Raw genomic sequence first — 25274 nt, forward strand, 5'->3', positions numbered from 1 at the left:
CCACAGGTGTCCCCAGGTCTTCCAAGGTGTCCCCGCAGGTGTCCCCAGGTGTCCCCCGGTGTCCCCAGGTGTCCCACACAGGGGTGTCACACACACCCTCAGGTGTCCCCCAGGTGTCCCCAGGTATCCCCAGGTGTCCCCCGGTGTCCCGCAGGTCTCCCCAGGTCTCCCCACGTGTCCCCGCAGGTGTCCCCAGGTGTCCCCCGGTGTCCCGCAGGTATCCCCAGGTATCCCCAGGTCTCCTCAGGTATCCCCAGGTGTCCCCAGGTGTCCCCCGGTGTCCCCAGGTCTCCCCACGTGTCCCCACGTGTCCCCAGGTGTCCCCCGGGACTCACGCGCAGCCGGGCGAAGCCGCGGTGCTCCAGGTGCGTGAGCAGCAGCGCCAGCTCCGGCGGCTCCAGCGGCTCCAGCAGCATCGAGAACCGCGCGCGGGGCGGGGGGGCCACGACCCCCCCGGGACCCCCCGCGGGACCCCCCCCGGGGGCACAGCCAGGGTCACCGTCATCGTCACCTTCGGCAGCGTCCCCTTCCTCGGGGCTGGAAACGCGCGGGTGACACACGCGTGTGCAAAGGGACGCGCCTCGTGCTCCCCCCCCGTGCCCCCAATTTTCCTCCCTGTGCCCCCCCCCAGCCCCCTCCCCACCACAACCCCATGACCCCCCCTCCCGGACCCCCCCATTCCTGTCCCCCCCATTCCTGTCCCCCCCCATTTCACCCCCGTGTCCCCCCATTGTCCCCCCAGCCCCTCCATTCCCCCCCCCCTTCACCTACAGGCTCTCGAGGCCGAGGGGGGTCTCGGGGTCCCCCCCCAGCGCCGCCCCCAATTCCCGGAGCCGCCCCAAAACCTGGGGGTCCCCCGAGAGCTCCTGCGGGAACGCCCGGACCCAGTACCTGGGGGGGGGAGGGGGAAAAGGGGGGGCTCAGGAGGGACCCCACAAATCTTGGGGGTCCCCCCGAGCGGATCTGGGGGGTCCCAAGGGGATTGTGGGGTGCCCAAAGGGGGTGTCTGGGGGTCCGGGGGGGTTTTGGGGTCACTCACCGGACCAAGTGGCCGATCTTGAGGCGCAGGGAGGGACCCTCGGCCGAGCCCCCCGACTCCTGCACCGTGGGGAGGGGTCAAGGAGCCTGAACGGGGATTTGGGGGGTCCTTGGGGTCTGGGGGGGTCCTAGGGGGAGTCCCTGGGGTTTGGGGGGGGGGGGGGCTGGAGTGTTTGGGGCATCCCAGGGAGTCAGGGAGGTTGGGGGGGGGGGGCGGTCAATGAAAGGGATCTCAGGGGGGTCCCCGGGGTTTGGGGGTGTCCCGGGGGGTTTTGGGGTGTCCCGGGGGGGTCCCCCAGGGTAAAGGCTCAGCAGCTTCCCGGCCACCTCAGCCTGGGGCAGGTACCGGGGTGGGGTTTTGGGGGAAATCCCAGGAAGTTTGGGGGTCCCGCAGGATTTGGGGGTCCCCGGGGGGGTCGCGGGGGGGTCCCCAAGGATATAGGGTCAGCAGCTTCTCGGCCACCTCGGCCTGGGGCAGGTACCAGGGATGTGTTGCCAGGAAGAGTCGGACGAGTTGGGGGTCCCGAACCTTCCCCTGCGCGTCTGGAGGGGGCGGGGGGGGTCACCCCAAAACCCCAGACCCCCCCGGGACCCCCAACCTCCCACCCGAACCCCCCAGAACACCAACCCCTCCCCTCCAGAACTCCCCAGATTTCAGGGACACCCCAGAGCTCAAAACCCCCTCCCAAAACCCAGAGACCCCCCCCAGATCCCCCCAGCCCCCCCAGGCCCAGGACCCCCCAAAACCTCAGGGGCTCCCAAATCCCGGGGGTCCCCAAAACCCTGAGACCCCCCCCAAACCCCGAAGTTCCCCCAACCCTCAGGGACCCCCAAAACCCCCGGACCCCCCCGAGGCCCCCCCAAAACTGGCGCCCCCCCACACCGAAGGCATCGACGCAGCCCCTCAGAAGCTCGTCCAGGGTGGGGGCTTGGTCCAGATCCAGGGAGCTGCTCATGGTGGGACCCCAAAACTGGGAGGGGGATCGGGGGTGGGGTCAGCACCAGGGACCGGCCGGGACCCCCCAAACCGGAGCTGGGGGGGCCCGAGGGGTCCCCCTGTCCGTCCTGAGGGTCCCTTGGGCACCAAGGGGGGGTTTGGGGGGGGGGGGGCTTGGAGGGGCCCTGGGGGGGAGTCCCAGTTTGGGGGATCGGAGGGTCCTGGGGATCTCCCGTAGGTCCCAATTTGAGGGTCTGGTTTGGGGGGGCTTGGAGGGATTTGGGGGGTCCCAGTTCGGGAGTCTGGGGGGGGGGGCGTTGTCCCCTGACTTTAGGGGTGCCCGGGGGGGTCCCGGGGGGTCCCAGAGGTCCCGATTTGGAGGCACCGCGGGATCTCTGCCTTGGGGGGGGGTCTCGGTTTTGGGGTGCCGGGGTCCCCCTCGCTCCCCTCTCCCTTCCCCCCCCTCCCCCCGGACGGGCTCTTGCCCAAGCGCTTGCACAATTTGGGGGGGGTTCGGGGGGGGCCTCCAAACGCTCCCGGACCCCCCAAATTCCACCCCCCCGGGGTTCTGCACACCCCGATAAGGCAGCGCTTCCTGACCCCCAATTCCGGAGCGTCCCAGTGCTGGGGGTGGACACGGGACTGGGGGGGAACTGGGAGAGACTGGGACATACTGGAGAGAGACTGGGAGACACTTGGGGAGGCTTGGGGGGATACTGGGAGCACCGGGACTGCGCTGCCCCCGGGATGAGAGGGAACTGGGAGCACTGGAATGAGGGGTGCTGGAGAAACTGGGACCACTGGGATGGGGTTATCCCGGGAAACTGGGACCACTGGAAGCACTGGGAGGGGGCTCTGGGGAGACACTCGGGGGGTCCCGCACTCCCCCGCGCCTCGCTCCGATCCCCCCCCCGACCCCGAGACCCCCCGGGAACCCTCGGGACCCCCCCGGGACCCCCCCGGGACCCCCCAGCTCTGCCCCACCTGCTCCGGCGGCCGCGGCGGTGGCGGGGAGGACGCGGCGAGGGGCGGGGGCGGGGCGGAGCCGGAATTTGGGGGGGGGTCGGGGGGGTTTGGGGGGTTCCCGGGGTGTGGGGGGGGATGTGGGGGGTGGAGCCGGGGTTTGGGGCGGATCCGGGCGGGTTTGGGGGTTCCTGAGTGGGGCGGAGGGAGGGAAGTGGTTTGTGGTTCAACAGAAAGGCGGCGGCGGCAACGCCCGGGGGAGGGGGCGCGGCCCCAAATCCGCCCCCAGACCCCCTGGAGCGGCCCGGTTCCCCCCTACCCAAGACCACCGCGACCCCCAGATCCCTCCTCAACCCTCCAACCCCCCCCCCCCCGGAACCCCAAATCCCCCCGAGACCCCAAATAATCCCCGACGATAATCAGCGAATTTGTGTCATTTTGAAATTCTCCTTTATTTTCTTGAATTCCTTTATTTTCTTTATTTTTTTAGGGGGGGACGCCCCCATTTCCCCCCCTCCCCCCCCCATTAAGGCCCAGAGTCCCCACCCAGCTCCCGCAGTGGGGGGGATGGGGGGGGAGGGGAGACCCCCACCCCAAATAAAATGGAAAAACAACCAAATGAGCCCCAAAACTGCCCCAAAACTCGGGGATGCCCCTGACCCCCCCCCCCCCGGGGAGAGATTTGGGGGGCGCAGGGCAAGGCACGTGTTGGGGGGTCCTGGGACAGTTGGGGACCCTCCCCCAAATTACTACAGTGGGATCTGGGGGGGATTTGGGGGGGCTGAAGACACACGGGGGGTATCCCGAGGGGGGGTGGGTTACGCGTTCGGGGGGTCCCGGGGGGATTTCCAGAGGGTTCTCGGGGGGGTCCCCCACTACTCCCGGGGGTCTCCGGGTGCGGGGATTCGCTGCCGGGTGCGCTCTGGGGGGAATTTGGGAGATTTTGGGTGGGGGGATTCAGCCGTGCCCTGTACAGGGGAGTTCCAGGGGGGGTTCCGAGGGGGTTCCCGGGTTCGGAGGGGGGGTCCCCGTTATTCCCGGGGGTCGTCGGGGGCGGGGATGCGCTGCCGGCTGGGCTCGCAGCCCCAAATCTCCCGCGCGTACTGAGCGATGGTCCGGTCACTCGAGAACTTCCCGGCGGCCGCCACGTTCCGGATCACGGTCCGCGTCCACTCCCGAGGGTTCTGGGGTGTCCAGGGGGGGTCATCAGGGCGGAGGGACCCCCAAATGCACCCCCCGGAACCCCCCCACCCCCGCCTGGCTTCTCCCAGCCCGCTGTGTCCCCCCCTCCCCCCCGCCCCCGTGTGTCCCTGTGGGGTTTTGGGGTCCCCCGCCTGTCCCCCCTTCCCCCTCCGGACAATTGGGGACCCCCCCCCGAGCCACTCGGTGCTCCCCCCTTTCCTTCTCAGGGGGGGTTTGGGGACCCCCCAGCAGCTCCCTTGGGTTTAGCGACCTCCCCAAAAAATCCCCTGTCCCCCCTCCCCGGGGTTTTGGGGACCCCCCGAAACCTCGCCGGGGTTATGGGGAGGGTCCCGTCGGGTGCGTCACTTCGGGGGTCCCTTTTGGGGGGCTCCTTTGGGGGATCCCGTTTTGGGGGCGTCATTTTGAGGAGGGTTCCTTTTGGGGTGTCTCTAAGGGGGTCTCTTTTTGGGGGTGTCAGTTTGGGGGGGTCTCTTTGTGAGGCTCCCTTAGGGGGCCCCTTTTTGGGGTCTCTTAAGGGGTGTCTCTTTTAGGGGGTATCGCTTTGTGGGGGGTTTCTTTGGGGGGGTCCCTTTTTGGGGAGGGGTCGCCACCTTGTAGAGGGCGCTGACTTTCTCCTGGCACTTCACGTACGCCTCATAATCCGCGAACACCTTAAACCTGGGGGGGAAGAAATGGGAGGGGTCACGGGGGGTGGTCCAGGTGGCCGGGACCCCTCCCCAATCGCGATATGAACCCCGACATCTCACATCAACCCCCACCCCTCCATCCCCTGCCACCCTCACCCCCCTCCCGGCAGACCCCAAACCCGCTGCCCCCTCCCCGCTGGACCCCCTCTATCGCGACTCCCCCGCCGCGCAGGGCGCCTGTCGCGACCTGTCGTGGTTCATGAGCATGTTGACGATGTCGCGGAACAGGTCGGGCTGGCGGGGGCTGAAGAAGCCGGAGCTGAGCTGGTCCACGGCCTGGCGGAGCTCGGGCAGGCGGTCGTAGTACTCCTGTGCCCGGTACCTGGGGGGGGCAGGGAGGGTTGGGGGGTCCTGGGAGGATTTGGGGAAATTTGGGGGGAGTTTGGGGTGGTTTGGGGGCGTTTTCGAGGGGCTGAGCCCGTCCCTGCCCCCTGGCAGAGCTCGGGCAGGAGGTTGGAGAATTCCTGGGCAGGTGGGCATGGGGTGGGGGGAGTTAGGGGGGTACAGGGGGGTTGGGGGGGGGTCAGGGGGGCCCCCCAACTCTCGGGACCCTCTCCCGTCTCCTCAGCTTTGTGCCCATGGGGGTCTCTGGGTGTCCTGGGGGTCCTGAGTGACCAGAGGAGGGGTCAGTGGGTCCCGGGTGCCGTGGGGTGGTCAGTGGGTGCCATGGGGTGGTCAGTGGGTGCTGTGGGGGTCCTGGGTCACCACAGAGGTGCCATGGGGTGGTCAGTGGGTGCCATGGGGTGGTCAGTGGGTGCCGTGGGGGTCCTGGGTCACCACAGAGGGGCCGTGGGGTGGTCAGTGGGTGCCATGGGGTGGTCAGTGGGTGCCGTGGGGTGGTCAGTGGGTGCCGTAGGGGTCCTGGGTCACCACAGAGGGGCCGTGGGATGGTCAGCGGGTGCCATGGGGTGGTCAGTGGGTGCCATGGGGTGGTCAGTGGGTGCTGTGGGGGTCCTGGGTCACCACAGAGGGGCCATGGGGTGGTCAGTGGGTGCCGTGGGGGTCCTGGGTCACCACGGAGGTGCCATGGGGTGGTCAGCAGGACCCGGGTCACCATGGGGTGGTCAGTGGGTGCCGTGGGGTGGTCAGTGGGTGCCGTGGTCACTCTGGGGGCGCAGTGGGGGGGTGCCCCCGGGACCCGCACCCCTTCCTGTCGAGCGCCTCGACGTCGGGCACCCTCATGCCGAAGATGAAGAGGTTCTCCTCGCCCGCCTCCTCGGCCATCTCCACGTTGGCCCCGTCCATGGTGCCGATGGTCAGTGCCCCGTTGAGCATGAACTTCATGTTCCCCGTGCCCGACGCCTCCGTGCCCGCCGTGGAGATCTGCTCCGACAGGTCCGCGGCCGGGATCACTGCGGGGCGATATCGGGCCATATCGGGGGGATATCGGGTAGTACTGGGGTTATATCAGGGGATATCGGGGTGTATTGGGTGATACTGGGGGGATATCGGGGGAATATTGGGGATATTGGGATGTATTGGGGGGATATCGGGGTGTATTGGGGTGATATCAGGTGATACTGGGGTGTATTGGGTGATATTGGGGGGATATCGGGGGGATATCAGGGGATATCGGGGGAATATCGGGGGGATCCCGGGGTGTATTGGGGTGATATCAGGTGATATCGGGGTGTATTGGGTGATATTGGGGTGATATCGGGGGGATATCGGGGGGATATCGGGGTGCCCAGGGCCGGAGCAGGGTAACAGGGCACTCTTGGCATGCCCAGGTCTGTACCTGGGGTGCCCAGGGTGGTTTTGGGCCAGTTTTTTGGCCAGTGACACCCGGAGGTTCTCCAGGAACAGAACGCGCAGGGGGGATGGGTCGGGGGAGGGGGTTTGTTTTGGGTTCAGGGATGTTTTTGGGGTTCGGAGCGGGGTTTTTGGGGTCCCCCACCCTTCTCGGCCAGCGACACCCGGTAGTTCTCCAGGAACAGCACCCGCAGCCGGTCGCCCACGGCCGGGTCCTGGTTGACCACGTCCCCGATGGCCGTCACCAGCCGGATGATCATCTTGGCCATGTGGTACCCGGGGGCGGCCTGGGTGGGGGCGGGGATTGGGGGGCACCCCAAAACACTCAGAGACCCCAAAAACCCTCAGGGATCCCCCCTTGCCCACCCCCCGAGACCTCTCAAACCCACCAGGAACCCCCCACCCCAAACCCAAATGGAGCCCCCTCAGGAGCCCCTCAAATTCCCACCCCGAGCCCCCCCCCCCCCCAGGAACCCCCAAAACCTCCCTGAGCCCCTCCCCCAAAAAAAACCCAAAACCCCCAGACCCCCCTCACCTTGCCCCCAATCATGATGGTTCGGGGCACGAAGGGTTTCCCGGGGTCCTTCTTGATCCCTGAAATCGGGGAGGGGACCCCAAAATATGGGGGGGGGGGGGGGGGAAAGGGGGGGCAGGAATCAGGAGAGACCCCCCGAAATCAGGGAAGGGGTGGGGGATCTGGGGGTCGCGGGGGGTGTCCCCCCCATTTTTGGGGTGGGATTCGTGGTTTTAGGGGGTGACATTGGAGATGCAGCTAGGGCAGGGGAGGTCTAAGGGGTTCTGGGGGGTCCCGCGGGCAGGTTTGGGGGGGTCCCAGGGGGATTTGGGGCTCTCTGGGGACCCCCACTCACGGTTTTAGAGGGCGATGATGTGGAGGAATTTGGGGGGGGGGGTCCCGGGGGCTGCTTTCTCAGGGAGTTTTGGGGGGCTCTGGGGGCTGTCCCCGTGTGGGGAGGGGTCTCGGGGGGGGGTTTTGGGGACCCCCACTCACGGTTGTAGAGGGTGATGATGTGCAGGCAGTTCAGCAGCTGCCGCTTGTACTCGTGGATCCGCTTCACCTGCACGTCGAAGAGCGAGGCCGGGTTCACGCGCACGCCCGACACCTTCTCCAGGTACGCCGCGAACTTCAACTTGTTCTCCTGCGATTTGGGGGGGAAAAAACAGGGGGTGGGGGGCGCGCCCGGGACCCCCATGGCACCCCCTGAACGCCCCCCCCCCCCTTCACACCTGGTCCAGGTGTTCCCCAAGCGTCACCGTGTGCACCTGGGATGGGGAAGCGGTTGCTGAGACACCCCCTCTCCCACCCCGGGAGGCCCTTGGGAACCCTCCGTGGACCCCCCAGCCCCCCCCCCGCGACCCCTCAACCCCTCTGGGCCCCCCCCAGCCCCCCGTACCTGCTTGACCTTGGCCACATCCCGGATGAAGCTCTCGTCGTCCACGAAGTCCTGGAGCCGCCGCAGCTGGTCCAGGTCAGACACGAAATCCTCCCCGATGCGCTGGGAGAGGGAGGGAGGGAGCCCAGGTGAGCCCAGGTGAGCTCAGGTGAGCCCAGGTGAGCCCCAGGTGATCCCAGGTGTGTCCCAGGTGAGCCCAGGTGAGTCCAGGTGTGTCCAGGTGTGTCCCAGGTGAACCCCAGGTGAGCCCAGCTGTGTCCAGGTGTGTCCAAGTGAGTCCAGGTGTGCCCAGGTGAGCTCACCTGTGCGATGACCTCGGCCAGGCCGGGGTTGCACATCACCAGCCACCGCCTCGGGGTGATCCCGTTGGTTTTGTTCTGGAACTTGTGGGGCTCCAGGTCATAGAAATCCTTGAACCTGGTGGGGGGGACACAGTGGGGACACCCAGGGATGGGGGCGGGGTCATGAGGGGGCTGCAGGGGGGGATTTGGGGGCCAGATGGGACCAGGGGGAATTTGAGGTCTGGGGGGATTTGGGGGTGACCCTACACGGGCTGTCCCCAAGGATCCGGGAGCAGAGGAAGGTGCCACCATCGGTGGTGGCACAGCGGGATACGTGGGGAGTGCGGCGGGATTTGGGGAGATCGGGGGGTGGGGGGTTCGTACACGCTGTCCTTGAGGATCTGGGAGTGGATTGCGGCCACGCCGTTGACCGCGTGGGCGCCCACGATGCACAGGTGCGCCATGTTGATGCGCTTGACCGCGCCCTCCTCCACCAGCGACATCCGGCGCAGCCGCTCGTGGTCCCCGGGGAACGAGGCGTACACGCGCTGGGGGAGGGGGGCACGGCGGGCTGGGGGGGACACCGGGCCCCTAGAGACCCCCCAGTGCCACCCCCAGGGACACCGAACCCCCAGAGCCACCCCCAGGGACACCAGATCCCCAGAAATTCCCCAATGCCACCCCCAGGGACACCGAACCCCCAGAGACCCCCCAATGCCACCCCCAGGGACACCGGACCCCCGAGACCCCCCAATGCCACCTCCAGGGACACCGAACCCCCAGTGCCACCCCCAGGGACACCGGACCCCCAGAGACCCCCCCAGTGCCACCCCCAGGGACAGCAGAGTGATCCCCCCCCCCCCAAAAGTCACGCACGGGAGGGAGAGGAAAAGGGGTGGAGGGTTCATTCTACCCCCCGTGCCCCCTCCCTGGACCCCCCCTCTGCCCCCCATTGCCCCCCGAGGGATACCCACGTGCCTGGGGGGGGCTCCCCGCCCCCAAACCACGCAGCGATCTGAGCCCCACCCACTCCCCGCGTGTTCCCCCCTCAAACTCCTGCGTGCCCGAGCTCGTTGTTGCCCCCAAGACCCCCGGGGGTCTCTGCCCCTCGCGACCCCCCCGGCCCCAAAACGCACGTCCAGGAAGCGCTGGTTGATCTCGTAGATGAGCTGCAGGTGCCGCGGCAGCAGCGACTCGAGCAGGGGCACGGGCCAGCGCTCCAGCGCCTCGGGCAGCACCGTGTGGTTCGTGTAGGCGCAGGTGCGCACCGTGATGTCCCAGGCCTGGGGGGGGGACACACGTGGGGACACCCCCGGAGTGACCCACCTTGACCCACGGCCCCCCCCATAACCGGCAGAGCCGCCCCCACCCTCGTTGCACACCGGGCGGGGTGGGGTGGGGGGAACACCGAACGCGCGAGCCGCGGGTTTTGGGGACCCCCCCATCGCGGTGTGGGAGGGTCTTGATGTGCCCCCCCCACCCCCAACCCGCTCCCACCTCATCCCATCCCATCCGCTCCTCGTCCACCAGGATCCGCATCAGCTCCGGGATGGCCAGCGAGGGGTGGGTGTCGTTCAGCTGGATCGCGACCTGAGGGGGACACGGTGGGTGGGGGTCAGGGGGGGTCAGAGCGGGGCTTTGGGGGTGTTGCCGTGGGGAGTTTCGGGGTTCACCTTGTCGGGGAAGCTGCCGAAGGACGTTCGCACGGGGTCGCGGCAGCCGAATTTGGCGGATTTGAAGCGCCGGATGATGTCGTGGAGCGTGGCCGCCACCACGAAATATTCCTGCTTCAGCCGCAGCTCCTTGCCCTCGAAAAACTGGGGGTACCCCCCCGTGAGACCCCAAAAGTGCCTCCCCAAACCCCTTCCCCTCCAAAAACTGGGGTTCCACCTCGTAAGACGCCCCCCATAGGGAAGCCCAGGACACCCCCCCACACACACACGGGGTTTTTTTGGGGTATTTTTTATTTTCTCTACCAAGTTTTGGGATGCCCTCCCCTCCTCCCCGAGGTCTCTGGCCCCCCGCAGGCCCCCAAGGACCCCCCCAGACACTCCCAGACCCCCCCATTATCACCGGGGTACAGCACGGGGGAGATGTTCTCGGCCAGATTTGGGGTCCCCCTGCTTCCCCGGGGGTCCCAGCGCCCCCAGGTCCCACGCGGGCCCCCCAGGCCCGCCCCCCCGGGCCCCCCAAGCCCCCCCAGTTCTCACGTTATCGTTGGGGTACAGCACACGGGAGATGTTCTCGGCCAGGTTTCGGTCCAGCACGGCCTGGACGTACCCCCCGACATTGACTGGGGGGGACAGCGGGACTCAGGGGGGGTCCGGGGGGGACCCCGAGGGTGGGGAGGCCCCGGGGGGAGCTTAGGGACGAGGAGTTTGTTGGGGAGCAAGGGGGGGTTTGGGGGCGCGTTCCTTTGAGGGACATTCGGGGGTCTGGACAATGTTTGGGGGTGCGGGGGGGGGGTTCCTGGGTGGAGCTGGGGGGGTCTGGGGGGGCATCACCGCCCTAAGAGGAGAATTTGGGGATGCGGGGTGGGCAAAGGGTGGCGGGGAGGGGGACAAGGCGGGGGTAGGGAGGATCAAGGGGGGATTTGGGGGATCTGAGGGGTGGGGGGCATCCCCAGGGAGGGGATTTGGGGTGCCGGGGGGGGGGGGGGGGTGGATTGGGGGGGGGTTGAGGGCACTCACAGTCCTTGAGGTTGAAGTCGTTGGGGGCCCGGGCTGACCAGAGGCGCAGGGTGTTGACGGTGTTGTTGCGGTAGCCGGGGACAGGGGTGTCATAGGGCACGGCCAGCACCACCTGCGTGTGACACGCGCGTGTGCAAGGGCCCTCGACACTCACAGCACCCCCCACTCTGTCCCTGCACGCTCACCTGAGTGTGCAGCCACCGCCCCCGCACACACCTGCGACACCTGTGCCCCCCCTGTGCCCCCCTGTCCCCTCACCTGCGTGTCCAGCCACCTGGGCTGTGTTCCGTGACCCCTGTGCCCCCCCTGTGCCTCCCCTGTGCCCCCCCCGGCCCCTCACCTGCGTGTCCATCCACCTGGGCTGTGCTCTGTGACCCCTGTGCCCCCCCTGTGCCCCACCTGTGCCCCACCTGTGCCCCCCCGGCCCCTCACCTGCGTGTCCAGCCACCGCGCCCCGCCCGGCCCGTGCTCCACGCGGCCGTAGAAGTGCACCGGGATCGTGTACTCGGGTCTCGCCTTCTCCCAGGGGTTTCCGTAGCGCAGCCAATCGTCGGCTTCTTCCACCTGCGGGGGCCCCGAAACACCTGAGACCCTCCCCCCCCCCCGAAATCCTCCCCGCGGGACCCTCCAAGGACCCCCAAACCCGCGCCGCGCCCCCCCCCGCCCCCAGTCGTTGTTCTCCTCCACGGGGAGAGCGCCCCAAAACCCCCGCAGGGACCCACGGGGACTTGGTGACCCCTGGGGTCCCCCCAGCCCCCTCAGGACCCCCCTACGACATCTGTCACCCCCCCGGGACCCTCCCGCACCTGCCACCCCCCCGCGATTCGCTGGTTGAAGATCCCGAACTCGTAGCGGATCCCGTAACCGTAGGCGGCGAGTCCCAGGGTGGCCATGGAGTCCAGGAAACAGGCTGGGGACACAGGGGACACCGGGGGGTCACGGGGGACACCGAGGGGACACGGGGGACATCGGGGGGTCAGGGGCATTCAGGGGGGACACGGAGAGGGTCATTGAGGGACAAGGGACATCGGGGAGGGGACACCGGGAGGGTCCTGAGAGTCCCAGCGTGGCCACGGAGTCCTGAGGGGACAGAGGAAGTCAGGGGAGGGGGCACCGGGGGCATTGGGGACACCACGGGGACATGGGGGGGGGCACAGGAGCATCGCGGGGAGATCCCAGTGACCGGGACCACCCTGGGGCCGGGGGTGTCACCGAGCGTGGGGGGGAGGGGGTGGGGTGGGCATCAGGGACATCCCGGGGACAATCAGGGAGATCCCAAAGATCGGGGTGTGACTGAGAGGGGGGGACAACGGCGACATTGTGGGGACCACGGACATCGCGGGGACCCCTCCAGCCTCTTGGGGACCCCCCTGGTGTCACCCCCCCGCACCTGCCAGCCGCCCCAGGCCACCGTTGCCCAGCCCCGCGTCCTCCTCGATCTCCTGCAGCTCCTCCATGTCCAGCCCGAGCTGGGGTGGGGGGGGAGGACGGGACAGACAACAGAGGAGGGGTTGAGGGGAGACCCCAAAACGTCCCCATTCCACTCATTCCGCCCCTCGCGTCCCCTCTGTACGCCCCCTCCCCCCATTTCCCCTCCACATCCGCCCGCATCCCACCCCCAAATCCCGCCGCACCCCCAGGGACAACCCGGCACCGCAGCCCCTCTGCAGTGTCCACGGCCCCTCCCCAGCCCCCCCGGACCCCCCCCCCAAGCCCCCCGCGCCCCGTCCCCACCTGATAGAGCGCCTCGTCGCAGCCGCTCTGGAGCCCCAAATTCACCATGGTGTTGGTCAAGGTGCGCCCCATGTAGAACTCCAGGGACAGGTAATAGATGCGCTGGGAGGGGGGAGCACGGGGGGTCAGGGGGGGTCACGGCCACCCCCGCGCCCCCAGGATACCCCCCTCCCCCTCCCCAAAAGGCCCCGCCGCCCCCCCGCTATCTGGTGTCGGGATTAAATGGCAGCGGCCGGGTCAGCGGGAAAGGTCAGGATAAATTTAACCGGGTGGGGGGGAAGGAAGGAAGGACCCCCCCTCCCCGAAATGTATCCCCAAACTTGCATTAACCGGGTGGGGGGGAAGGAAGGAGACCCCCCCACCCCGAATCCTGACCCCCCCTCCACGAAATGTATCCCCAAACTTGCACTCCCAAAATCCGCCCCTCCCAGACCTGAGACCCCCACAAACCTGCAGCTCCCAAATCCACAGCCCTCCCCCCCCCAAGACTCCTGGCGACCCCCCCACGTTGGGGTCATTCTCACAGTAGCACTGTTGGGTACGGAGCCCCCCCGGGACTCTCCCAGGACCTCTCTAGGAACCCCCAGGACCCCCTCTTTCCCCCACTTTGGGGTCCCTCTCTTATAGAACTGCTGGGTCTGCAGCCCCCAGACCCTCTCAGGACCCCCCCAGGTCCCCCTTTCCCCCCACTTTAGGGTCTCTCTGTTATAGAACTGGTGGCTCTGCAGCCCCAGACCCTCTCAGGACCCCCCAGACCCCCCTTTTCCCCCACTTTGAGGTTCTTCTCATTGCAGCACTGCTGTACCCAGACCCCCTCAGGACCCCACAGAGCCCCCCAGGACCCCTCTTTTCCCCACCTTGGGGTTCCTCGTAGTGACACCGCTGCCTGCCTGGTCCCCAAGCCCCCTCAGGTCCCCCAAACCCCCCACCTTGGGGTCTTTCTCCTGGTGACACTGCGAGGTCTGCAGCCCCCAAACCCTCTCAGGACCCCCCAGACCCTCTCAGTCCCCCCCTAGGATCCCCAAGCCCCCCACCTTGGGGTCTTTCTCGTAGTAGTACTGCTGTGTCCGCAGCCAGCGCCCCACCAGGTGGTCGCGCACGGTGTGCGCCAGCGCGAAGTAGTAGTCGCGCGATGTCGCGACATTGCGATCCTTGACGAGGGTGAAGTGCAGGTGCCGGTTGAAGTTGCGCTTCAGTTCCCCCACGTTCTCGGCCCCCGCCAGCCCCCGCACGCTGATCTGCCGCCGCCGGTCCTCGTCGCTCAGCGGTCGCGACATGGCGACAGAGATGGGGGGGGTCGCTGGAGAATCGGGGGAGGCTTTAGGAGTCTCTGGGTATCAGGGGATGGGGGGGATCCCAGGGGTGCGGAGCTCGGGGGGCTCCGGGGATGCTGCACTCGGCTGGGGGGTCCTGGGGGGCTCCGACTCGGGGGAAGGGGGTCCGGCTTTGGGGGGGTCCGTGGGGATCCGGAGGGCTCCGGATTTTGGGGCCTCAGGACTTGGGGGGGGGCTCCGGGCCGGGGGCGGCGGCAGCGGCGCCCCGGCCGCTATGAGCACGGGGCTGATTTATCATTCATGAGGGGGCGGAGCTCGAAGGACGCCACGCCCCAACACCGGCGTGCAGCCGCGGTGCTTCATTAATTGTTAATGAAGGGGCGGAGCTCGAGACGGAGATCACCCACACCCTCCTTAATTATTCATGAGGGGCGGAGCTTGAGCCGCGCCCCCGCGCTCCCACAGCGCCCCCTGCGGGATCCGCGCATCCCCCCAGACCCCTCCCCAAAACTGGGGGGGTCCCGAATGTCCCTGGGGGGGGGGGTCGGGTCTCTCTTTATGTCCCCCCCACGCGAGGCTCTCCACGCCCCCCACCCCAAATTCCACCCCCGGGGGCATCCCGCGTGTCCGCAGGGTCCCCGGTGTGGGGGGGGCTCCTGGGGGAGGGGGCTCTCCCGGGAAGGGCGGGGGGCGCGGGGGGGGGGTCCGTGGCTGTTGTGTCGCTCCCCTCCCCCCCCCCGCGGTAACCGGATCGCCCCTGAAGGTCGCGACATTCGCGGCGACATTCGCGGCGACCTCACGGGTGAGTGACGGCCGCAGGGGGTGGGGGGGCCGCGACCCCCGCGCCACCGGCTCCGGTTTCATGGCGGGGGGGGGAGGAACGGACGGATGGACACGGAGAAACCCGACCCCGGTGAGGCGGGGGGGACAGGGGGGGACGCGAGACACGAAATGAGGGGGGGGCCCAACGGGGGTCCCGCTCCTTTATTCATACACAAAAAAAGCGCGGGGGAGGAGGGGTCGGGGGGGGGGGGCTCTACAAGGGGGCGATTTTTTGGGGGGGGGGGGGGCCCAGAACGAAGAGGGGGTAACGCAGGAGAGGGGACCCCGAGATTGAGGGGGGGGGCTCAGGTTTTTGTGTCGCTGCAACCCCACCCCTTGCAGACCCCCCCCCATTAACTGAGCATTCCCCCCCCCTCACTGCCCCCTGCGGCCCCCCCCCCTCAATTCAGGGCCGCCCCCGATTTGGGGATTTTGGGGGAAGGGGAGGGGTAAACCAGTTCACGAGGTGGTCCCGGGGGGTTTGGGGGGGGGGTCCCATGGGCAAGGGGGGCACCCCAAAATCAATCAGTTCATGGAGGGAGGAGCACCCCATCATGGAACAGCCCATGGCGGATGGTGGGGGGAGGGGGCTCCCTACGATGGAACAGCCCAGGTGGGGCAGGGGGGGCTCCCCACAATGGATCAGTCTGGGAGGGGGGGGGCTCCCTATGGTATTTTTGGGGAGGGGGGTTCCCCCACAATCCATCAGTCCTTGAGGGGGGGCTCCCCGCTGTGTTTTGGGGAGGGGGTCTCCCCACGATGGATCAGTCCTTGACGGGAGGGGGGGGGGGGAACCCCATGGTGTTTTTGAGGGGGGGGGGGTCCCCACAATGAATCAGTCCTTGACAGGGACGGGGGGGGGGAACCCCTGATGGATTGTTTCTTTTGGAGGGGGGGGGGGGGGTCCCCACAACGGCAGTGTCCGAGGCTCAGTTCTGGGGGGGCGGCGGGGGGGGCGCGGGGGGCATGCCGAAGGGGGGCAGGGCGGGCACCCCCATGCCCATCATGGTGACGAAATTAGAAGGGTCCATGGGGGGGGGCGGCGGGGGGGGGGGGGGGCGCGTACATCAGGCCCCCGGAGCCAGGCGGCGGCGGGGGGGGCGGGGGGGCCCCGGGGGGCAGCGGGGGCTGTACCCCGGGGGGCAAAGGCACCATGGAGGGGCTGCCGGGGAGCGGGGGGGCCCCCGAAGAAGCCGCCCCCCCCCCCGCCGCACCCCCCCCCGCCTGCTGCTGCCAGGGCGGGAGGGAGGCGCTGCCAGCGCTCGTGGTGGTCGTCGTATCTGTGAGGGGGGGGGGGAAGAGGGAAAAAACAAAGGGTTAATTAGCACTGGGGTTAATTAGAGCAAGGGGGGCAACACATCTTAAAAGATCCCCAAGGAGGAAAGAGATCGGCCCAGCCCAGTTGGAGCACGGGGTAATTAAAGGTGGGGGTTAATTAAGGGTAGAGGGTTAATATGGAGGGGGGTGGGTTAATTGGGGAGGGGGCAGTAAAGGGGGACATAGACCCCTCCCACCCCCCACCATGCAAGGAATCCCCAAAAGGAACAAGATGCCCCCCACCCCCTCCCCATGGCCCAGCCCCTGCAGGAGTGGGTTCATTTGGGGTTTGGCTTAATTAGTGGGGTGTTAATTAGAGGAGAAATTCTCCTTTGGGGGAGGAGTGAACACCCCGCCCTTTCCCAGGCATCACAAGGAATGCACAAATCGCCCCGCCGAGTTTATGGGAAATGACCCAACCCCAGGGGGAAAAAAACAAAACCAAAAACAAAAACAACCCAAAATCCCTTTTTACCACCCCCACCCCAAAAAATCCCCTGGGAGGCCCCCCCAGACTCACTTTGCTGCCAGGGCAAGGGGGTGCTGCTGCTGCTGGGGGGCGGCGGCGGCTGCTGCTGCCAGGGAGGGAGGGGGCCGGAGGGGGGGGGCGGCTGCCCACCGGGCGGGGGGGGTGGCGGGGGCAGCATACCCAGCGGCGGCGGCATCATACCTGGGGTGGGGAGGCAAAAATTTGGGGGGGTCAGGGTGGTTTGAGGGTGCCAGGACAGCCAGTGATAGGGGTGTGGTATTGGGGAGGGGGAGATTGGGGGGGTTTAGGGGGGTCTGGGGGTGTCAGGACAGCCAGTGATAGGGGTGTGGTATTGGGGAGGGGGAGATTGGGGGGGTTTAGGGGGGTCTGGGGGTGTCAGGACACCCAGAAATAGAGGTATTATATTGGGGAGGGGGGAATTGGGGGGGTCAGGGAGGTGTGGGGAGGGGGTTTAGGAGTTTTTCTTGATGGGGGGGGGGGGGTCTCACCTTTTCCCTGGTGCAGGCGATAGACCCCAGAGCCCACCGGCGCATTTCCCAGGTACTGATCTTGAGGGAATGAGAGACCGTGGCCTTAGGGATGGGGGGGACCCCTTCCCACCCCCCCAAAAACACAGCCCCCACCCCCAAAAACACAGCCTCAAAAAATCCTCTTCCCTCCCCAAAAAAATCTCCCCAGGTTCGCATCCTGCGAAAATGCTGTTAAACTCCCTCTTTTAGCCCCAAAATCCTCACCACCCCCAAACCCTGCCCCCACAAATCCACAGCCCCCTCCCACCACCACCCCAAAACCTTTCCAGGTTGATGTTAAAGATGAACAAAAGCAGCCAAACCTCCCCTTTTCCACCCCCTAAAACCTCCCCAAATTTCCCACCAAACCTTCCCAGCCCTGGGGTGGGAGGGGGACACTGGGAGTGTCAACCCCCTCCCCCTTCCCACCCCAAAAAAAACCCCTTTTCTCCCCCTTTTTTAACCCCAAACCACCCTCCCCCCACCCCCCAAATCCCCCTCCCCAGCCAGGATCGTCCGTACCCATGTGGTGGGGGCCGGGGTGCCCCGGGGGGTGCGGCCCCCCCCCCATGGGGGGGTGATGGGGCTGCATCCATGGGGGGGGCCCGTTGGGGGTGTGCTGCAGGGGGTGTCCCCCGTGCCCCCCCCCCATGCCAGCCATGGGGTGGGGGAAGCTGTGGGGTCCCCCTGGCCCCCCCGGCCCCCCGTGCAGCCCGTGGTAGGGGCGGTTCTCCGAGGGCGCCGAGCTCATCCAGGGGGGGCGGCTCTGGGGGGAGGAGGAGGGGGCAAAAAGGGGGTTAGTGGGGGTTTGGGGGGGGGGGGTCACAGAGTTCAGAGTCTTTGTGAGGTTCTGAGGGGATGGAGCTCACCCAGGGGGAGAAGCGCTGTAGGAAAAAGGGGGGGTCAGGGGGCTCTGGGGGTTCAGGGGGGGTTGAAGGTCATTTTGGGGGATGCCAATCTGCAGGGAGAGGAGGTTGGGGAGGTCACAGAGGGTTTTGGGGGGGGTCACTGCTCCCCCCATCTGACAGGCAGCTGGACAAAGGGGCTGGTTTTGGGGTGGGTGGGTTTGTGGGGTCAGGCAGCTCCGGGGGTGGGGGGGGTTCAGGGGTAGATGTGTGGATTCTGGGGGTTCCCTGAGGTGTTCCATGGTGGGGAGGGGGTCACTCACCGGGGGGGGCTGTCCCCCTGCCTGGCTGGCGGCGCGGTGGCTGCTGGACAAGGGGCTGTTGTTGTGGGCGGCGTTGGAGCTCACGGACACCGGGGCCTCGCCCAGCTCGGCCATGAGGGACAGGTACTCCTTGTCCATCCGCGCCTTGTCCTGCGCCGACTGAGGGTCCCCGGGCCTGGCAACAGGGGGGTGGTGGTGAGGCCTGGGGAAGGGAGGGGGCTGCACCCCCAAATTCCCCCCCCCCCCCTCGTTTTGGGGATCCCTGTGCATCCCCAGGCAGAGCTGCGGGGGATTTTAGAGGGGCTTCGCGGGGTTTGAGGGTGTTTGGTGGGGTTTTGGGGAAATCTCAGGGAGGCTGGATCCCAGGGGTGTTTTGAGGGTTTGATGGAATCCCAGGGAAGTTTGGGGAGGATTTGGGGGGGGGTCTAGGAAGGGTTTGGAGAGATCTCAGGGCTGATTTAGGCAATCTTGAGGTTTGGGAAGAGTTGAGAAGGTCTCAGGGACTTAAGGAGCATTCGGAGGGAAGCCAGGAGGGGATCTCAGGCAGAGAATCTTGAGAGGCTCTGGGAGGATCTCAGGAGGATCTGGTGGCTTTTTGGGGTGAATCCTGAAGAATCCCCTGAGGAGCTGAGGGTGTATTTTGGGCATCACCTGGCAAACTTGCAGTCGGAGGCGATGTGCCCGGCCCCACCGCACTTGGTGCACACCGTGGTGTTGGTGATGCTGCGGGTCTCGGTGCTCTGCCACGGCCTCAGGATCCTGCAGAGGGGATGGGGGCGGTTATTTAGGGGTTTGGGGGGGGGGGGGGGGGGAGTTATTTTGAAATGAATCACAGAAGTGGGACCCCTCTGACCGGTTGTCATCCTCCCGCAGGGTCCCGTTGAGCCGCGCCAGCTCCCGCAGCTGCATCTTGCGCAGGTCGTTCTGGTCCTCGGGGGTCTCGATGCCCTGCTTCAGGATGTTCCTGATCTGGTGGGGGGCACATAGGGTGTGAGACAGGGGGGGCTGCACCTCCAGGGCCCCCTCCCTGAGCTCCCTGGGGACACCCCCGAACCTGCTCCACGGCTTTCTTGACGTTCTCCATGGTGTTGGCGGTGACGAGGGCGTGCAGGGGTTCGTCCTCGCCTGGCAGCATCTGCCCGTCCTTGCGGCCCACCTTGCCCTCCTTCACCGAGCCCTTGCCCCTGATCATGATCTTGGCATTGCACTCCTTCTCGATGTTCTTCAGCGTGTTCCCCCTGGGAATGGGGCACCGCAAGGGGGAGGTCACACAGGGATTGTTGGGGGACACTCAGAGCCCCCCCTCACTTGTCCCCCTTCACCCAAGCCTTGCCCTGGGTCCTGATTCTGGTGCTGTGTCCCCAGTCTGTGCTCTGCTTGGGAATGTTGGGGGGTCCCACACCCGAATTGAGGGGGATGGATCCCACAGGTCCATCAGGGCGACCACACTGGGGGGAGTGGGGACCTGGCTCGTCAGGAGTGACATTAAACAGCCCTGTGTTAATTAGGGGGGGCTGGGGACAACCCAGGCAGTGGGGGGGGAAGGGGGTCACCCACTGGATTGGAGGGGACACCCACCCCAGGGCCCAGCAGCACCTCAGCGTTTTCAGGAACTCCCCACATTCCTGGGCTGAAGCTGAGGGGATTCCCCCCCCTCCCACCCCCCAGGATTTTGGGGTGCCCACCTGGGCCCGATGAGGAGCCCCACGAAGTTGATCTCGGGGTATTCATCCTGCGGGATCATCACCTTGTCGCTCACCCGCGTCGCTGGTGGCCTGGGGACCGACAAAAAGGGGAGGAGGGTGTGTGTCAAACCTTTAGGGGAGCCCCAAACTGGGCTGAATCAGCCCCAAATCGCGGTCCCTCCTCACTTGTAGTCAGCTGGGGGCTTGAAGTCGGGGTTCAGGGCCACCATCTCGGTGATGAGGTTGTGCCTCTCCTCCTCCAGCTTCTTGCGCGTGCGGAACTCCCGCGTGTTCAGGCGCTTGCCCTCACTGTTGTAGATGGGCTCCGGGGAGGGGGACCTGCTCCGGGGGGTGGGGGGGTCACTGGGAGGCCCCCAGACCCCTCGGGGGGGGGGGGGGGGAGGCTGTGCCCCCAGAACTCCCTCCCCAACCCTGCCAGCCCCCGGGTGTGGGGGGGTCTTCCCTCCCCTCGCTGTTGGCCATGGGAAGGGGGATGTGGAGGGGTGGGGAGGGGTCACCCGGGGTCAGGACCCCTCTTGGGGGGGAGGGTTGCACCCCCCCCCACCAAACACCCCCTCCCCAAACCACCACAACCCTCCTCTCATCGCCACCCTGTGCCACTGCCCCCCCACCCACCCCCAGGAGGGGATAATTGGGGGGGGGGAGCATTAATTAGTGCCCAATTAAGGCCAGCAGAGCACAGCCCTCCCCCTCCCCAAACCAGCGGCCCCTCTTTGCCCATTTCTCTGCGGTTTGGCCTTTGCTGGGTCAGGGTTTGGCCCCTTTGTCCCTGGTTTTGTTGTTTCTCCCTGGCTTTGCCCCGTTCCTGCTCCTTTTCTCCCTGCTTGTGCCCAGTTCTCCCCCGGTTTTGCCCAATTTCCCAGTTTCTAGGAGGAAAAGGTCCCTGTCTGGGGGGGCCGCGTGGCTTTGGCAGCCCCGGAGGGAAGAGTCAAGGTCGCTTGAGCTGAGCCGTGTCGGGGTGAGAAAATCAGATTATGATTAAAAATCAGAATTATCAGTGAGGAAGGAAAAAAAAAAAAAAAAAAAAAGAGTCAGAATCGCTCGGGTTTGGTTAAATCGGCCCTTGGCTCCCCTCCCCCCCCAAAATAGCGAATTTTGGCAGCGGCTGCAAGAAGGGAAGAGATTAAGGCGGATCCTCCAAAAACAGCCGGCGCGGGCGACAGTCGAACCTGCCCCCGGTTTGGGGGGAAAAAGCGACTTTTCGGGGTTGGCAGCAGCCGGGTCCTCGGTGGAACTGCGACGTCACTGTCCCCGCTCGTGATTAATCGTTAATTCATTAATTAATTCCCCCCCCAACCAGCGCTAACGACGCCGCAGCGGGGGAGCGGCCTCGGCCCGGGGCGCTGCAGGAGCAAGGCTGGGTTAGCGCGGGGGGCCTGCGCCCCCCCCAAACCTGGGAGACCCCCAAAACCTGGGGCTGGGGAGGGGGGGTGGGGTGACCCCCAAAACCTTGGGGGGGGTTTTGTCCCCCTGCCCCGGTCCTGGGACTCGGGAGGGCCCCCCCGGCCACCACGGGGTGAGGGACCCCCACACAAAGTGAGGGACCCCCGAGAGGTGAGGGATCCCTGAGGACACAGGGACCCCCCCGGGGTTGGGGACCCCTGGAAGGCGAGGGACCCCCATAGAGCTGGGGACCCCTCCAAGGTTGGGGACCCCCCCCGAGAGCAGGGGTCCCCCAGGGGTGAGGGTCCCGTGGGTTGGAGGGACCCCAGTCTTGCCCTGCGACAGAAAAATGGGGCTAAAACAGGTGGAAAAGGTGAAGAGAGGAGTGAGGGAAGGGGGAATTTGGCCCTTTGCAGGGGCAATGGCAGCTGTGCCCCCCCCCCCAGAGCCAAATTGGGGTGAAAGGGGGGAGGGAAGAGAGGAAAAAGGGGGCGCTTTGGGGCCGGGGCCTCGTTAAGCCCCCAGAGCTCATTAAGCCGCCGCCATGGGTCGTTAATCCGCAGGTAACGAAGCCCAGGCCGGGCTCAGCGAGGTGCAGAGAGCAGCACCCTCAAAGCGGGGGGGGCCCTGCATTATTTGGAAGGGGGGGGGGGGGGCAGTCCAGAGCAGCACCCCCAAATCTCGAGTTGGGGAGGGGAAATGGGGGTCCCGAGCTGTCCTGGGGGGTGGGGCGCACCCAGGGGTCTCCCGTGCGCTGCTTGCGGCTCACGGGGGGCCCGGGGGGGGGTCACTGGGGGGTGCCCAGGTCTCGGGGGGCCCGGGGGGGTGCCCGGGGGGGCAGGGGGGGGAGGTCCCGACCTGTCCTCGGGGTTAGGGGGGATGCCCAGGTCTCCCGTGCGCAGTTTGCGGGTCAGGTCTTCGATCTGCAGTTGCACTGGAAGGAACCCGGTCCCGGAGAGGTGAGAGAGACACAGTTACAAAACACCCACATTTTGCCCCAAAACCAAAGAAAAAAACCAAAAAAACAAAAACAAAAACAAAACAAAAAACAAAAAAACAAACCATTCCTCCCCCAAAAATCCTCCTGCCTCAGCCTGGCTTGGCCGGGTTAAAACTCCTTTTTTTTTTCCTACCTACACCGGCTCCATGGCACCAAAAACAGGCATTACTGCCCTAAAACCAAATGGTTACGGTGAGAGAAACCAGGTGTTGTTACCTAAAATTGACATTATTAGCAGAAAAATACACCTTCTTAGCATTGACAGCAAGTTATTACCCCAAAAAAAACACACTGTTACCCCAAAAAACACATTGTTACCAAAAAAAGCAGGTTATCACAACAGAAAAAAAATCACATTGTTATCAAAAAAATCACAGGATTACCCAAAAAAAGCACATTATTACCAAACCTCCTGGCATTCTTATGGAAAAACTAGAGATCGTTATCATAAAACCAGACATTATTACCTAAAACAGAAGATTATCAGTCACAAAAAAAGACATTATTTCCTAAAATACCACACTGTCACCTAAAATGCGAGATTATTACTACAAAAGGTAAAAGTTATTACCTAAAACAACCACAGTTTTATCTAAAAGAACCACACTTTTACCTAAAACGAGACATTATTCCTAAAAAAATAGACATTGCCTAAAATAACCACGTTATTACCCAAAACACATGACTATTACTAAAAAAAGCAACTGTTATTACCTAGAACAAGAGACGTAATTAAACACTGTCATTATTACCTAAAACACCTGATTATTACCAAAAATAAAGGTTATCAGCACATTGTTACTTTAAAACAACACAATAGCACCTAAAAATACATTACTGCCAAAAACCAGAACGTTAACCAAGAGATTGTTGCATTAAAATGATACATTTTCACCTAAACCTGCACATTATCGCCCAAAATTGCAAGTTTTGGATTCAATCCACTCCCCCAAGTCCCTGGCGGGGTTCTGACCCTGAATCCCAGGGGGGTTCTAACCCCAAATCCTGGTGGGATTCTGACCCCAAACCCTGGCGGGGAGTGGTTCTGATCCCAAACCCGGGGGGGTTTCTGACCCCAAACCCCCCAGATTTAGTCCCAAATTTGGGGGTGTTACTGATGTGAGTGTGGGGGTTCTAACCCCAAATCCTGGAGCTTTAACCCCAGAATCCTGAGGGGGTTCTGACCCCAAAATCCCGTTTTCCTCCCATACCGTTACCGATGCGGGCGTGCTCCTCTACTCGGCACCTCAGCCCCGGGGGGGAGGAAATGTGACCCTAAACCCCGTGTTCTGACCCCAACGCCGGGGCCGGTGACTCCCAAACCCGCTGCTTTTCCCCCCAAACCGTTACCGATGTAGGCACGCTCCTGCTCGCGCGTCAGCCCGGGCGGGATCACCGTGGGCATCCCGGGGATCACCGTCTTCTGCTCCAGCGAGTCCTGGTTCCAGCGGCTGCGCTTCCGCTTCCGCGGGAAGTCTGGGGGGGGGAAAAAAACACGGGATTTGGGCAAACCTGGCAGCACAGACCCTTCCTGAGGGGGGGGGGACATGGGGAGGGAGTTCGGGAGGTCCCAAGAAAGCCCCGTCCCCACAGTGGGGATATGGAGGGGGGGGTCACTGTCCCTGACAGGGGATCGGGGGGGGGGGGGTCCGAGGTTTTGGGGGTGTCCGAGGGGACGCTCCGTTCTCCGGGGGAGGGTTTGGGGGTCCCGTTCCAAGGGCTCCCCCCGCCTCCCCGGGCTCCATCTTGGCCTCGCGTGTCCTGACACGTGTCCCGGCCGGCGGGGGGGGGGGGGGGTGTGGAGACGGCGGGACCCCCCCGCGCCGGGGGGATCAGAGCCCAGGGAGCCCCCAAATCGGGGGGTTACAACCCGGGCACCTGCAAGTCGGGGGTTTACAGCGCAGGGACCCTCCAAACTAGAGCGGCTCAAGTGCGGAAATGGCCGGAGGGAGGGGGTTCTAATCCCGGGACGCCCCCCCAGGCCCTCTCCACGACTCCCCCGGGCTGCGCTTCTTGCCGGGGGTCCCGGAAAAGGCCCCCAACCCCCGATCCTCGTCCCCCGAGCCCCCCCCCCCCCCGCCCCAGGCCGTACCTGCCCTCCGGGGCTTGTGCGCGGCGCCCGCCCGTCCCCCCGCATCTCCCGGCCCGGCGCCCGCGCCCTCCTCGGGCCGCGGCTGCTGCGGAGCCCCCGCGGGCTGGGGGGGGGCGGCGGGGGCGGCCGGCGGGGCCCCCGCGGGGGCCGCGGGCGGGTCATGGCCGGGCGGCGGCGACGGGAAGCGGAACTGCCCGTAGGGAGCGGCGGGCGGCGGCTGAGGGGCCGCGGGGCCGCCCGGGGGCTGCGGGGCCGCGGGGCCGCCCGGGGCCTGCGCAGGCGGAGGTGGAGGCGGCGGCGGCTGTGCCGGTGGCTGCGGCTGCGGAGGTGGCGGAGGCGGCGGCGGAGGAGGCGGCGGAGGCGGCAGCGCCGCGAAAGGGAAGGCGGCGGCGGCCATGGGGGCGCGGGGGGCGGCGGGGCCGGGAGCGGGGCCGGGCTGGGCCGCGCTCGCCCCGGTCGCCATAGAACGGCCCCCGCGCGGCCTTCGCGAACCTTCCACGCCGCCGCGCCGCGCGCGCCGCGCGGATTGGCCGCGCCGCCTGTCGCTCAACGGTCGTAGGCGTTACGATTGGCTGAAGGAGCTGCCCGTCCTTTCGGCGGCCCCGGGGATTGGCCAGCGCGCCGGAGTGGGGGCGGAGGCCGTCGCTGAGGCGCTGGCGGCGGGGATTGGCCGGCGGGGGCGTCGCTCAGGCAGAGCGCGGGGGAGGGGGGGCGCGAGCGGCGAGCGGCGATTGGGTGGCGCGGCGGAGGGCGGGACCCGCCGCGGGAGCTCCGCCGCCATTGGCTGCACCACGCCACGCCCCGCGCCCCCGGACAG

At 66.2% G+C, this 25274-nt stretch overlaps 2 protein-coding genes across 2 annotated transcripts; both read right to left on the bottom strand.

The window, feature by feature from the left end:
* Nucleotides 1-3365: 3365 nt before the first annotated feature.
* On the bottom strand, nt 3366-14210 carry PYGM (glycogen phosphorylase, muscle associated). Its single transcript, XM_082300423.1, has 20 exons — nt 13731-14210; nt 12697-12798; nt 12353-12431; nt 11769-11872; nt 11395-11526; nt 10963-11074; nt 10483-10565; nt 9946-10089; nt 9770-9862; nt 9409-9555; nt 8657-8820; nt 8294-8408; nt 7992-8093; nt 7589-7736; nt 7115-7173; nt 6725-6866; nt 5972-6179; nt 5015-5149; nt 4732-4798; nt 3366-4122 (listed from the first exon to the last, which is right to left on the bottom strand). Exons 1-20 carry the CDS (start codon nt 13971-13973, stop codon nt 3970-3972), a joined length of 2532 nt encoding a protein of 843 aa, XP_082156549.1. The 5' UTR covers nt 13974-14210; the 3' UTR covers nt 3366-3969.
* Nucleotides 14211-14922: 712 nt separating this feature from the next.
* LOC309584398 (splicing factor 1-like) lies at nt 14923-24966 on the bottom strand. Its single transcript, XM_082300393.1, is given in 14 exon segments — nt 14923-15844; nt 15846-16072; nt 16630-16779; nt 17088-17147; nt 17631-17874; nt 18277-18451; nt 18928-19035; nt 19130-19245; nt 19331-19514; nt 19962-20051; nt 20148-20300; nt 22224-22299; nt 23716-23841; nt 24458-24966. Coding segments are annotated over 14 exon segments (2295 nt in total). The 5' UTR covers nt 24921-24966; the 3' UTR covers nt 14923-15721.
* Between the last annotated feature and the right edge of the window lie 308 nt (nt 24967-25274).

The sequence above is a fragment of the Coloeus monedula genome, assembly GCF_965178545.1.
Source record: "Coloeus monedula genome assembly, chromosome: 39".
NCBI lineage: Eukaryota > Metazoa > Chordata > Aves > Passeriformes > Corvidae > Coloeus > Coloeus monedula.